Source organism: Carlito syrichta, unplaced genomic scaffold (assembly GCF_000164805.1).
Source record: "Carlito syrichta isolate Samal-C Ts95f unplaced genomic scaffold, Tarsius_syrichta-2.0.1 Scaffold313936, whole genome shotgun sequence".
Classification (NCBI taxonomy): Eukaryota; Metazoa; Chordata; class Mammalia; order Primates; family Tarsiidae; genus Carlito; species Carlito syrichta.
In genome coordinates, this window is record NW_007258032.1 from 1,438,701 (window position 1) to 1,452,609 (window position 13,909).

The 13,909-nt window shown below is 51.6% G+C and overlaps 1 protein-coding gene across 2 annotated transcripts in view; it reads left to right on the top strand.

Annotated features, from left to right (window-relative positions):
• The first annotated feature begins 6 nt into the window (after positions 1–6).
• Positions 7–13,909, top strand: part of DVL3 (dishevelled segment polarity protein 3) — a 14,307-nt gene continuing 404 nt past the window's right edge. The window contains exons 1-15 of one of the 2 annotated variants that reach the window (XM_021718867.1): positions 7–278; positions 6,851–6,920; positions 7,440–7,561; positions 7,682–7,791; positions 7,986–8,121; positions 8,296–8,389; positions 8,589–8,658; positions 9,273–9,412; positions 9,594–9,670; positions 9,784–9,851; positions 10,005–10,154; positions 10,756–10,887; positions 11,074–11,241; positions 13,473–13,688; positions 13,779–13,909. The exon at positions 13,779–13,909 is cut by the window's right edge and continues 404 nt beyond it. In XM_021718867.1, the coding sequence (XP_021574542.1) occupies positions 118–278; positions 6,851–6,920; positions 7,440–7,561; positions 7,682–7,791; positions 7,986–8,121; positions 8,296–8,389; positions 8,589–8,658; positions 9,273–9,412; positions 9,594–9,670; positions 9,784–9,851; positions 10,005–10,154; positions 10,756–10,887; positions 11,074–11,241; positions 13,473–13,688; positions 13,779–13,909 (1,845 nt within the window). In that variant the 5' untranslated portion in view covers positions 7–117. The remainder of the gene's footprint in view (positions 279–6,850; positions 6,921–7,439; positions 7,562–7,681; positions 7,792–7,985; positions 8,122–8,295; positions 8,390–8,588; positions 8,659–9,272; positions 9,413–9,593; positions 9,671–9,783; positions 9,852–10,004; positions 10,155–10,755; positions 10,888–11,073; positions 11,242–13,472; positions 13,689–13,778) is intronic. The other variant, XM_021718868.1, reaches the window with a different exon arrangement.

The following is a 13,909-nucleotide window of genomic DNA, read 5'->3' on the forward strand; positions in this document are numbered from 1 at the left end:
GGGTGAGCCGCTGGGCCGCGCCGAGCGCCGCCGCCGCCGCCGCCGCCGCCGCCTGAGTCGCTCGGCCCGGCCGCCCGAGCAGGCCGCGCGCGGGCCGCCGGGCCCGAGGCCGGAGCCATGGGCGAGACCAAGATCATCTACCACCTGGACGGGCAGGAGACGCCGTACCTGGTGAAGCTGCCCCTGCCCGCCGAGCGCGTCACGTTGGCGGACTTTAAGGGCGTTCTGCAGCGCCCCAGCTATAAGTTCTTCTTCAAGTCTATGGACGACGATTTCGGGTGAGGATGGCCCCCGCCCCTCTGGTTCCGAGCGACGACGCGGCCAGATTGGACTCCCTTGCTCCACTGGCTTCTAGCCCCACTCTGACTTCTACGGGGCGACGCGGCCCGTCTGTGCCGTGACCCCTTGGCTTTTTCGGGCGCCGGGGTTCCAGCCCCTCTAGAGACTCCCGTTCCCCCTCTTGAGGGGAGACCTCGGACCCCCTCGTGTGGGGGACGTCCAACTCCCCAGGAGCGGTCCGAGTTGCTGCCAGTCAAGCCCCCACCTCCTTAGAGACCAGTGGCCCGCATAGACAGACACTCCCCCCTCACCCCCTTAATTCCACAACCGAAGTCCTCAACCTCCCCTGCCAAGGGAGCCACCTCTTGAGCGCAGACTTGGGGTGTCTGGCACTTGCCTTCGCCCTCTGCATCTTTTCAGCTGCACGACTCAGAGCCATATTTGGAGTATCCTGCATCTAAGGGCTAGGCTGTGGGACTTTGAGCTGGGAGGGGAGTCGGGGGTGCCCAGGCGCCAGGCTGGAAGCGAGGGTCTACACACCTGATGTTTATCTAGCTGTCCCCCCTCTCCTTTGTGGGCTGTTGGGGATGTCACGGGGAACAGAGCGCCTGACCCTTAAGGAGGAGTCCTCGCTGACCCAGGGGCTGGCCCCCGCTCAGAGTTGAGGCCTTTTTCCTCCAGACAGTGGCCAAGGGAGAGGCGTTGGGAAGGGCTAGGGGCCTGGATGGGAGGGACGGCAAGAGTTTCTCGGTGTTCTCCATCTTCCCCTTCCTGGCGGGGTCTTCTCTTCCACCTAGCTGCAGGGTTCTGGACAGGCGGAGTTTGGAAGCAGCGACTTCCCCTTTAAGAGGGGATGGAATGTTGGAGCCGGAAGGTTCTGTAGCAGCTGGCCTGGGGGGGGTGGCTGATCCCCTCAGTCCCCCCCCCACTCTCTGGGGACTGGAGGAGGGGGAGGCCCCCACACTAGCCTGCCCTGCACTAGCTGGGCGCTGGGCCTGGAGACCGTGGGGGAGGTCTCACTGGGCCTTCCAGGCCTGAAGGCCCTCTCCAGCCCTAGTCTGAGGCCTGCTCTGCTCTTTGGAACTGAGGCTCCAGTGCCCAGGGAGGGGAAACATGCTTCCCCCTAACGTTTGTCTGTCTGGCTTCTCTCCCAGGACCCTAGCCCTCCTATTCCTGGGAACTAAGCGCGTCTGTCTTCTGCCTGGCATGTTTTGCTGTCACCTCCTGCCCTGGAACTCAGGGTTTGATGAGCCCATGAAATCGTGTGTGAAAGTACACTGGGCAGCACTGTGTAGATTCTGACTCTTCTTGTTTCTGTTGTTGTTCCTACCCTGGGGTGAGGTACTCCTGGTGTGATTGTCTGGCTTCAGTCTATTGACAGACATCCCTGATTGGAAAATCCTGAAGAGGGATGAGTCTGGAAGGGGTGTGGGTGAGGGGGCGGGAACCTTGGCCTGGCAAGAGAAGGATAGGGTTAGAAAGGACCAAGGTATTGCCTCAGGATACAGAAGGGGGGAAATCAGCCTGAGTCCAGTGCACTGGGACCACCACAGATCCAGATGCCTTGAGGGACAAGGATAGACCTGTGTCTCCATCCCCTACTTATCCCTGGGTCCACTGGGCCAAGACCCCACCTAGTAAGCCTGGACATCTCTGGGCTGCTCTCACTCTCTCAAGGCTGCTATTGAGCCAGGCCTAACTGTAGTCAGAAGAGGGCCCCCATTACATCCATCATTGTTTATTTAATATTTTTCTTTAAATCTACTGCCAGTCCACTCATTCTTTGTCTTGACTTCAGTCAACCAATAATAGGAAATCACAGGTCTGATTTTCTGTCTACATTTCTTTCTAAAATATGTTTAAAACGAATATTTTGACTACTGAACTAAACAACCCGAAGCCACCTTGCATATGTCATTGGTACTGAACTACCCTTTACAAAATATCAGTTGGCCATTTTAGCAAGGTTGAGAAGAGTGCTAAATGAAGTGGAGGAGACTGACTTTGTTTCTATCCCCAGAAGGGTAAATGAGCAGGAGACCTGATAAGGCTACCTTGTCAGAGGACTAATAGCTGAGGAGTATATAGATATATATTTCCTTTATTAAACAAACTCATTTTATGGTGCTTATAGTCTTCTAAGCACTGGTCTAAATTCTTTTCAAATCTTCACTCATTTAATCCTCATAACAGCCCTGTAAAATACATAGTAGTATCCCCTTTTTACAAATGAGGAAACTGGAGCACAGAAAGCTCGAGTGACTTGCTCAAAGTCACACAGTAAGTGGCAGAGCCTGATTCGACATAGACTTAGTCACACATCGTAGGTGTTGTTATTATCATCTTGTTACTGATGAATCCTCTCTGAGGGAGGTGGTAAGCCTTGGTAACTGCAGAAGGGACAGGGCTGCTGTGTATCTGAGCCCCAGGAGAGGAGGGGCGGTAACCCTGATGTCAGAGGAGAAGGCTGCTCTCCATCTCTCCACTCCAGGCTCTCCCTTCGAGGCTGGTAGGAGGCCTGAGGCCTCAAGCCCCAGCTGATCTCTGGAAGTATTTCTCAGACTCAGGGTAGGCCTAGCGATCTTAAGTTATTTGGGAGATGGAGGAAGGATAAACATTTCTAGCATTGAGGAGATGGTGGATGGTACGTGGTAACAAGGTACCCACTGCTAGTTTGGCTTTGAGCTGTGGGAAGAGCAACAGGGCAAATTAGGTCATTGACTGTGTTGCTCCCCTTCCATGGCACACACTGCCCTCCCCCTGGATCTGCTACCTGGAACACTCTTCTTCCCCTGTCTCCTCCAGGTCCAAATTATCTTACGCTCTGGGTTGAGCTTTTCTTTGAGAACTGTCATGGTACTTTATCCTCACATCTTCACATCCAAGTAACACTCCACAGAGTCTATCCAGTGAGTACATCTTCTGCTCTTACGGCTCTGACCAACAACTTCCGACTTGTAATATACTTACATGAACTATTACCTGGACCGTAACCTCTCTAAGAACAAGGCACGCTCTAGGTCTGATGTTTCATGTCGCCTATACAATGACAAGCACAGAATCTAAAAATCACTGGGCTCTTGGCAAAAGCTTTTAAATTGGATGAACAATGAATGATGAGCAGATTTGTTTGCCCTCTCCTTAGAAACTTTGTGGATCCTGCTAAACAAGGACAAAGTTAGTAACTGACTTTTATTGTATGCCTAGATCATGCCAGGCATTTAAGAATCTCATTTATCAGCCAGACACAGTGGCTCACACCTGTAATCTCAGCACTTTGGGAGGTGGATGTGAGAGGATTACCTGAGCTCAGAAGTTCAGCCTGAGCAACATGGGGAGACCTCGTGTCTACAATTTAAAAAAAAAAAACAACCAGCTGGGCATGGTGGAATACGCCTGTGGTTCCAGCTACTCGGAAGGCCGAGGTGGAAGGATCGCCTGAGCCCAACAGGTTGAGGCTGCAGTGGCCGTGAGCATGTCACTGCACTCCAGCCTGGGGGACAGAGTAAGACTCCAACTCAAAAAAAAAAAAAAATTCCATTTACCAGGATGAGACAGAGGCATGGAAAAGTTAAGAAATATCCTAAGATAGAAGGGCTAATAAGTGGTAGAATTGGAATTTGAACCCACATTTGTTTGACTCCAGTTGGAGCACGAGTGAGAGTGAGTGTGTGTACGTGTGTGTGCAAGCATTTTGGAACCCTGAGCCATTCAGCTCTGTGGTAGGAGGGTAAGCCTATCTGAGGTCCCCCAAGGCTGCCGACAATCAGCTGATTGTTGTGAGTCAGCAGAGCCTTGACGACCTGTCAGTGACCCCCAGAAAGAGAAGAAACATCTGTAGTGTGGAGCAGCGTGGTGGACCAGGAAGGAAAAGGGGCAAGTAGGGACTCAGTAGCAGTTTCCTTCCCACAGGGAGACCCTTTCCAAAACAGGTCATAGAGTCCATGCCTTGTGGCCTGTGTACCCCCTTTTCCTTTGAGCTCTGATTTCCATGTGGGTCTGCAAGCTTGGAATACCCTACAGCCAGACTGACTGGTGAGTCTGCACTACCTCTCTGTCACTTCTTTCCAGCCTGTTCTGCCTGTGTCATTGTGAGCCTGAGCAGGATGATTCAGCCTGCCCTCTTAGGGTCGCTGTGGTGTTGGATATGGTGAGGAGCCAGAGCTGGATGGGAGGGGGAGGGCAGGCTCAGCCTGAGAACTTGGCTGTGAGTCCAAGAATGTAAGCATCACAAGGAGCCAAGCACGTTCCCAAGGCTAGACAGAAGCTGCTCCAAGAACAAGGGAGGCCAGAGTCGAGCGTGGTGGCTCATGCCTGTAATCCCCAGAACTTTGGGAGGCAGAGGTGAGAGGATTGTCTATGCCCACAGGTTCGAGACCAGTCTGGGCAACTTGGCGAGACCTCGTCTCTACAATAAATTAAAAAATTAGCTGAGCAAGGTGGTGCATGCCTATAGTTCCAGCTACCTGGAAGGCTGAAGTGGAAGGATCTACTGAGCCCAGCAGGTTGAGGCTGTGGTGGCCATGAGTGTATCACTGCATACATTCTAACCTGGGTGACAGAGCGAGACTCCTACTCAAAAAAAAAAAAGAAGAAGAAGAAGAACAAGGGAGGCCTGGGCTTCCCAGCCTCCTTCCTTGCTGTCTTCCTTCTCTGCTTAGAGCTCCAGGCATGTGTCATGTCTTCCTCGTAATGTCTTCCCATCTCTGTACTTGTGGTGTGTTTGACAGTCTGTCAGTTCTCAGACTTTTCCACCCCCTTCCCTGGCCCCTAACTATAGTCACTGTCTGACTTCTTGCCTCACCACATTCCCCAGGCCAAACTACATGCCCACATCCCTGTCCCCCACTCCCCATCCTCCACACTAACCCACATTGCCTCTGTAATTGTGCAGGGAAGAATGTGAAATACAATGGAAAGAGTATGGATTTTGGAGTCAGATGAGCCTGGGGTTAAATTCCAGCTCTGATATCTACTAGCTCTATGACCTTGGACAAGTTTTACTGAATATTTCTGTTTCCTTGTTCATGAAATGAGGGTTATATTGTCTGCCTAATGAGATCGATGTGAAAATTATATGTTCTAACTATAGGGAGATAAGATGGTATAATAGGTAAAAATACAGACTTTAGGGCAAGCCCTTTGGGTCCCCTCCCACTGCGGGAGCTTTTCTGTTTTCTCAATAAATCCTGCTTTCTCAAAAAAAAAAAAAAAAAAAAAAAAAAAAGAATACAGACTTTAGAATCAGGCTGGCCAGGATTCAAATTCCTGCTCTTCACTTACTAGTGGTGTGAGTGTGGGTGAATTACTGAACCTATTGAGCCTAGTTTCCCCATCTGAACCTGCCTTATAGCATTGTTGGGAGTATTAAAATGAAATGATAGGCCAGGTGCGGTGGCTCACACCTGTAATTCCAGCACTTTGGGAGGCCAAGGTGACTTCGAGACCAGCCTGGGCAACTTGGTGATACCTCATCTCTACAATAATTAAAAAATTAACCAGGTGTTGTGCATGCCTGTGGATCTGGCTATTTGGAAGGCTGAGGTGGAAGGATCACCGAAGCCCAGCAGGTCAACACTGGGGTGGTCATGAGTGTGCCACTGCACTCCAACCTGGGCAACAGAGTGAGACTTCGACTGAAAATTAATTAAATTAAATTTAAAATGTAATTAAAAAATGAAGTGATACAACTAAAGTGCTTAGCAGTGCTTGGCCATAATACTTGCTCAATACGTAAGAGCAAGCTGGGTACAGTGGCTCACGCCTGTAATCCCAGCACTTTGGAGAGGCAGAGGTGAGAGGATTGCCTGAGCCCACAGGCTTGAGACCAGTCTGGACAACTTGGCAAGACTTCAGATCTACAATAAGTAAAAAAATTAGTCAGGCGTGATGGCACGTGCCTGTGGTTCCAGCTACTTGGAAGGCTACTTGGTGAGAGTATCACCTGAGCCCAGCAGGTCAAGACTTCAGTGGCCATGAATGTACCACTGCACTCCAGCTTGGGCAACAGTGAGACTATGACTCGAAAAAAAAAAAAAAGTGAGAGCAGTTGTTGCTGTTAATTATCATAATGGTATGTGGAAGGTGTTCAGCAAATGTCTTCTCACTTTCTCTTTTCTAATTTTCTTAAATCTCTTGTCCACACCTCCCACAACATCAGGATTCCCAGTTTAGAAGGGAAGGACAGTAATAATTCTGTGTTTTTTTCCAATGTGGAATCAGAGGAGAAAAGAAAGTCCAGCCCAGGTGAGCCATGTTGGGAATGGATAGAGCATCTGGAGATGTTAGACAGTAGCTTAGGGGACAGTGATTTTTCAGTTGTAATTTGCAGTCACCCAATGACTGAGAGGATGCCCCAGGAAGGCAGCTGGCCTAGGGAGGATGGGTGTCTTTCTGGTGGCGTTAAAGAGCTGCCTCTAGGTCACCCTCACCCCTGCTCTCATTTGACCAATTTTGTGCTGGTGGTTTCATTCCTAGTTTAGGGTAGAAGAACCCATGAAATTTGGGATTTGAGGACCCTCCATTTCTATCCTAGAAAGTTCTCTCTGACACCCCACCCCCTTCCTTACAGAGTGGTGAAGGAGGAGATCTCGGACGACAATGCTAAGCTACCCTGCTTCAATGGCCGGGTGGTGTCCTGGGTAAGCCCTCAGCCTTCCACCTACCTGTATCCCTGTGCTGGGCTGGAGGGGGATAGGCATCACTGAGACTGTAGATAGTTCTATGCTTCAATATCTGAATCTTCCTTTAGTTTTCTGATTGAACTATTTCTCACTCCAGATTCTATAACCTTAGTGAAAAGTGAGAGTGATGGGAAGGGGAAAAGGGAAAGAAAAGGGGAAGAAACACACAGTGTAAACAATAATGTCTCTTATGCCCTTTGAGACACTTTGCCTCAAGTTCCCTCTTGTCACCTGCTGATCTCTACTGACCCCTGTTCTTTGTTCCTACCCCATTTCATCAACCCATGTCTCTCAGCCATGTCACCAACCCAGGCAGGGGTCTGCTCTTCTCGGCTGCACTTGCACAGTACTGCCTCTTCTCGCTCGATATTTCCTGCCTCATCCTCCCTATGCCTTCATGCCCTGCCAGAAGCCAGCTATCCCCCTTCTCCCTGATGCTCCCAGTAATATAGTACCCACCCATTTTCTCTCCATCAGCTGGTGTCAGCTGAGGGCTCGCACCCAGAGCCAGCCCCTTTCTGTGCTGACAACCCATCGGAGCTGCCACCACCTATGGAGCGCACAGGAGGCATTGGGGACTCCCGACCCCCATCCTTCCAGTGAGTGTGACCTGAGGGTGGGGAGGGCCCACAGGGGAAGGCTGCATCAGCTCAACCCAGGGCTGGGGGAGGGAGCCCCCAGCCTGCCCCCTCCCCCACCAAGTTCTCTCTTCCCTGCAGCCCTCATGCTGGTGGGGGCAGCCAGGAGAACCTGGACAATGACACAGAGACGGACTCTTTGGTGTCTGCCCAGCGGGAGCGACCACGCCGGAGGGATGGCCCAGAGCCTGGTGTGTCTTCCCTGAACAGGATGGCTTCCCATCCCCATGCCAGCCCACATCTTTCACCTAGCAGCTCACCTCTTTGCTCTGCTTCCTAAGCTCTGGATGTGTCTGACCCCAGTATAGCCCCCAGCCTGCCCCCTCTCCTTCCTTTACTCCGGCACTAGACACTGTGTGAATATAGCTGCTTCCATCCCCTGCAGCAGCCCGGCTAAATGGAACTGCAAAGGGGGAGCGGCGGCGAGAGCCAGGGGGTTATGACAGTTCATCTACCCTCATGAGCAGTGAGTTGGAGACCACCAGCTTCTTTGACTCAGATGAGGATGACTCTACCAGCAGGTGGGACTTTAGTTTCTTGGGTGCTGTGGGGCAGGTAACCCCTGAGGAGTCCTGAACCCTGAGAATACTGGGCTCCAGGGTGACGTGGGCTTTGTGTTGGGACCTGGGCCCTGCAGTGCCTCTCATGGGGCAGGGCTGGGCCAGCCTGGTGGGGAACGACTGTGGGCCCCACAGGTTCAGCAGCTCCACAGAACAGAGCAGCGCCTCACGCCTGATGAGAAGACACAAGCGACGGCGGCGGAAGCAGAAGGTTTCTCGGATTGAGCGGGTATGGGACCTGGGATGCTAGGGATGGGTCGGGGCAGACTGAGAGCCCTTCCCAGGCAGGGCCAGGTTTGTTCTTCCTTGGCCCTGTCCCCTTAGTTCAGTGTTTAGAACCTTGGAGGGTCGGGTGCCAAGTCTCACCTTGAAGAGGTGCCGGGTTCCTGCCACCCCTAGCTGTTGCTCAGGGACTCTGTCTCTTCCAGTCCTCATCCTTCAGCAGCATCACGGACTCCACCATGTCACTCAACATCATCACGGTTACTCTCAACATGGGTGAGTCTGATGAAGCAAAACCCGAACACCTGCTATATGCCAGACACTGGACTGACCTGAGTTCAAAGAGGCATAAATTATGTTCCTACCCCTCGAGGAACTCTCTTTCATTAACATCAACTGATACATAAACTGATCATGTCAGTATCTAGTAATCAGGGCTATGACAGAGATAAGCACAGAGAGTTGTGGAAGCAGAAAATGGGATCAGAGAAGGCTTTGTGGAAGAAGCAATTTCTGAGTGCCCCACCCCTTCCCATCTTTCAGCCATTGCATCCTTGCTCTCTGATTCTGCCCTATGTACTCTCTTTAGGAGACAACTGAATATAATAAAAAGAGCCCAACTTTGGAATTTAAGTCTAAGTTTGAATCCTGGCTCTGCCACTTACTGACTTAGAAAAGTCACTTAAATTCTTTGAACCTCAGTTGCCTTTTCAGTAAAATGGGACTAAGGTTCCCAACCCCACAGCCAGCAAGGATTCAATGAACGCATGCTTGACCTGATTTAGATTCAGTGGATGTCAGTTCCTGTCCCTTTCTACTTTTTTAATAATGGGCTGGGAATTTGGGTAGGAGCTTTGTTCCCTTTCAAGGTCTTAAATTACTTCCTGTAGAAAAGTATAACTTCTTGGGCATCTCCATTGTGGGCCAAAGCAACGAGCGTGGTGATGGTGGCATCTACATTGGCTCTATCATGAAGGGTGGGGCTGTGGCTGCTGATGGACGCATCGAGCCAGGAGATATGCTGTTACAGGTATTATTGTGGCCCACCCTGGGTGGTGGTGTATATACGGAGTAGGGCGATGTCCCTATCCTCTGTACCCTGCTCATTCAGAGGCCCCTTGGTGGGAGAAAGACACCTGACCTACCAAACTGAGTCCCCTCTCCAACTCCCCAGGACAACTGCTTATCCCACTCCTGGTCCTCCTTCCCAGGTAAACGAGATCAACTTTGAGAACATGAGTAATGATGATGCTGTCCGGGTGCTACGGGAGATTGTGCACAAACCGGGGTATGGATGGAATGGGGCGCTGGGAAGGAGGGGTAGGCACTTCTGGCTGTAAGGCAAGGGGCTTGGTCTGGCTTCCACACATCCTGCCTTCACTAGGACACCCTTGTTTTCAGGCCCATCACCCTGACTGTGGCAAAGTGCTGGGACCCAAGTCCACGTGGTTGCTTCACATTGCCCAGGAGTAAGTGGATAGGGGCCTCAGCCCTAAAGCTGGTGCTTGACATACATGACCCCATCTCTTCTTTCTTCTATGTTGCCCTGAACCCCCACACTATCCTGTTGGGCCCGGCAGTGGGCAGGGTGGGCAGCCCATGACTCCTCATCCTCCCTGCAGGCGAGCCCATCCGGCCCATTGACCCTGCGGCCTGGGTCTCCCACACTGCAGCCATGACGGGCACCTTCCCTGCCTACGGCATGAGCCCCTCCCTGAGCACCATCACCTCCACCAGCTCCTCCATCACCAGTTCCATCCCTGACACAGAGCGTGAGTGTCCAATCCTGTCCTCTGGGCCCAGCAGACAGGGCCAGGTGGGAGGGACTGTTGAGGGCCCACATGGAGACTCTTGTTTGAGCACCAGAGAGGACCAGAGAGAGGACTCAGCTCATCCCAGCAGCTCCACATTGCAACTTCCCTAGTGGGCACTCCAATCCTCACTCAACAGTGTTTGCTTCTGAACTTGTATTGAGTACTCAGGGCACCTCAGTTTCTGCTTGCAAAATGGGACTAATGATACTTTACCAGGTTCTTGACAGTTTAATGAGAGGATATAAGTGAAGCAACATCACAGTGTGTGGCATAAAGTTAGCATTCAAGAAATGGCGGATATTTTTACTATCATCACATATACATTACACACTGTCCTAAGCACCTTCATGTATATTATTTAATTCTTTCTTCAAATATCCTTGGAAAGTAGATACTAAAATCCCCATTTTTATAGAAGGGGAAACTGAGTGTCCAAGAAGTCAGTAATTTACCTAGCATTCGTCCCATAATTTATTTGGTGGCTGAGCTGAAATGCAAACTCCTGTCTACCTAACTCCAAAACCCCTTTCTGCCTCACCATTCTGCCTCCCATCCCCAGGCCTAGACGACTTCCACCTGTCCATCCACAGTGACATGGCCGCCATCGTAAAAGCCATGGCCTCCCCTGAATCAGGGTTGGAGGTCCGTGACCGTATGTGGCTCAAGATTACCATCCCTAACGCTTTCATCGGTGAGAGAGCCCCATGGTGGGATGAAGGACGGGTGGGGAGTGATGGCGCAGGGCAGTCCAGGGGGCCCAAGAGTTCCCTTGGACCACTCCTTTGAGCTGGAACCAGCTTCAGCCTCATAGCCTCTGTGAGGCCAGATGAGTCCAAGTCAGATGGACCTTGCAATCAACTGGCAGCCTTGCCCCCAGGCTCAGATGTGGTGGACTGGCTGTACCACAATGTGGAAGGCTTCACTGACCGGAGGGAGGCCCGCAAGTATGCCAGCAACCTGCTGAAAGCTGGCTTCATCCGCCATACTGTTAACAAGATCACCTTCTCTGAGCAGTGCTACTACATTTTCGGCGACCTCTGTGGCAGTACGTGCCTCCCCAACCTTCTTGCCCTATGTCTTAACTGGGAGTGGGGAGGTGCCCCAGGATATGGCAGTAGACTCTGGAGAACCCGGATTGGAGACAACAGTTCAAGGCTTGAGATTTCTGGAGTGAAAACCTCTTTACCTGCCCTGTATCTCCCTTATCTTCCTCTTGGGCCTGGCTTTTTTTTTTTTTCTTCTACTTTTTTCTTTTTTAAGAGACAGAGTCTTGCTCTGTTGCCCATGCTGGAGTGCAGTGGTACAATCATCGCTCATTGTAACCTTGAACTCCTGGGCTCAAGCAGTCCTCTTGCTTCAACTTCCCAAAGTGCTGGCTGGTATTAGAAGCATGAGCCAGTATGTCTGTTCCTAGGACCTGCCCTGAGTGCCTGGAATAGTGTCAGTTGTTTCTAAAGCATCATCGTAACCCATACAACTTCCTCAGAACCCTAGTTCAGAGGGATAATGACAGAACAGTTCTTTTCCTTCTCACTGGTCAAGGTCTCCTTAGTTGGAAGTGTAGCAGGCACAAAGGGAAGAACTGAGGCCTAGGCAGCCCCAGGAGCACACATTCACTCCTCTCAGGACAGCAGCCCAGAAGCTGAAGTTGTCACCAGCTCTTTGGACCTGTGCTGACATAGACTATAGCTTTCCTCTACCACCACCCACTAGCTGCTGGTTCCCTGACAGGTGGATGGTTTGGCTGCAGGCTCCACAGGCTGCCTCAGAGCCTTATCTCCTGACCTCTCCCTGGAAGCCTGGGCTAGTTCACCTAAGGGCTTGGAGGAAGGTCTAGTTTTAATCCTGCAGGTGGCCCCTAGGGCCGTTACAGCTCTCTTGGAGCTTTGGGACCTGGTATAGATGGTATGTGAGCAAGGGGTGTCCCAGGCAGTTGTTCAGTCCTAGTGGCCTCTTATAATCCCTCCAAGATAGTTCCAATTTGGCAGGTGCAACTTTGCCCTTAGAAGTATGTATGCAATTTTGCCAGAGAGCCATTGTTGTGAACTAAATAATGTTAATCAAGTAAGGAGCCAGGCCTGGCTGGGAATGGAATGGACAGCACAGAGGAGGCACCTAAGTTGTTTTCTGGCCTCTTCCCACACCACTACCACACACCCCAGCACCAAGAAAATATAATCAGGGCCAAGAACCTTCCCTGAGACCCTGTGCTCATTCTGGGATTTTTTCTATTTTTTATTTTTGAGTAACAGTCTCACTCTGTTGCCCTAGCAGGATTGCAGTGGCACGCTCATGGCTACTTGCAGCCTCAGCCCACTGGGGTCAGGCAATCCTTCCGCCTTAGCCTTCTAAATAGCTGAGACTACTTGGAATGGGATGGACACCACCACACATAATTTTTTTTTAATTTATTATAGAGATGGGGGTCTCACCAAGTTGCCCAGGCTGGCCTCGAACTCCTGGGCTCAGGCAATCCTCTTGCCTTCACCTCCCAAAGTGCTGGGATTACAAGTGTGAGCCACAGCACCCAGTGTCATTCTGGGCTTTTAGTTACTTTTTTTTTTAAGTTCTACGTGAGGATGTGGGCAAAATCATATCTAAATTTCCCCAGACTGCTCCCTGCTCCTAACCAATGACCTTATCTGGAGAGCTAAGGAGAAAGTGAGCAACTCTTAGTGTCTTTGCTGGCTTCAGGTTGACCTCAGGTTGGTCATTTAACTTCTCTGGAATTTACTTCCTTATCTGGAAAAAACGTGCCCAGTACCATCTTCATAGGGTTGTGGTAATATTTTCAGGAGATAGTGCTTTGTATTGTGCTTAATGAAGGACAGGTATGAAGTACCCAGTGGGTGTCTGGTATCCCAGCCTTCTATAATCCTCAACCTTGCGCCCTCTGAGTGAACAGAAGAAAAAATGGCCAAATCAGAGTCTTTGCTCCTTCTTCCAGCCCACTGAGGAGAGGGGAGAAAGTGCCAAAAGCTCTGCAAGGGCCTTCAAGGGGTTGGAAGTTGGGTGTGCAGATCTGGCTGAGAATCTGAAATGACTTGGGGCCCTTCTAGGGAGGGTCTCCCAAGGCTGTATCAGTGGTGGCACAGACGGTCTGCAGAAGGGGGTCTGCTCTCTAGCCTGTGCCTTCTCATTCTGGTCAGAAACTACCTCAGTTGCTGTCATCCAAAGCCCACCCAGTCTAGGCTGGAACCCGTCTTTCCCGATCGATCGAGGGATGCGAGGGCATGGGATGGACCTAGCCCACTCACCCAGCCCTCCCCTCCACAGACATGGCCAACTTGTCACTGCACGACCACGACGGCTCCAGTGGCGCTTCAGACCAGGACACGCTGGCTCCTCTGCCGCACCCAGGGGCTGCCCCTTGGCCCATGGCTTTCCCTTACCAGTACCCGCCACCCCCACACCCCTACAACCCGCACCCGGGCTTCCCGGAGCTGGGCTACAGCTATGGCGGGGGCAGCGCCAGCAGTCAGCACAGTGAAGGTAAGGCAGAAGGGGCCAAGGAGCCAGGCCGCAGGTGTGCCGGGTTTCCTCAGCAAGCTGAGCTCCCCTGGGTCTGCTTGTCCCCTACAGGCAGTCGGAGCAGTGGCTCCAACCGCAGCGGCAGTGATCGGAGGAAGGAGAAGGACCCGAAGGCTGGGGACTCCAAATCGGGAGGCAGCGGCAGCGAGTCAGACCACACAACACGCAGCAGCCTGCGGGGG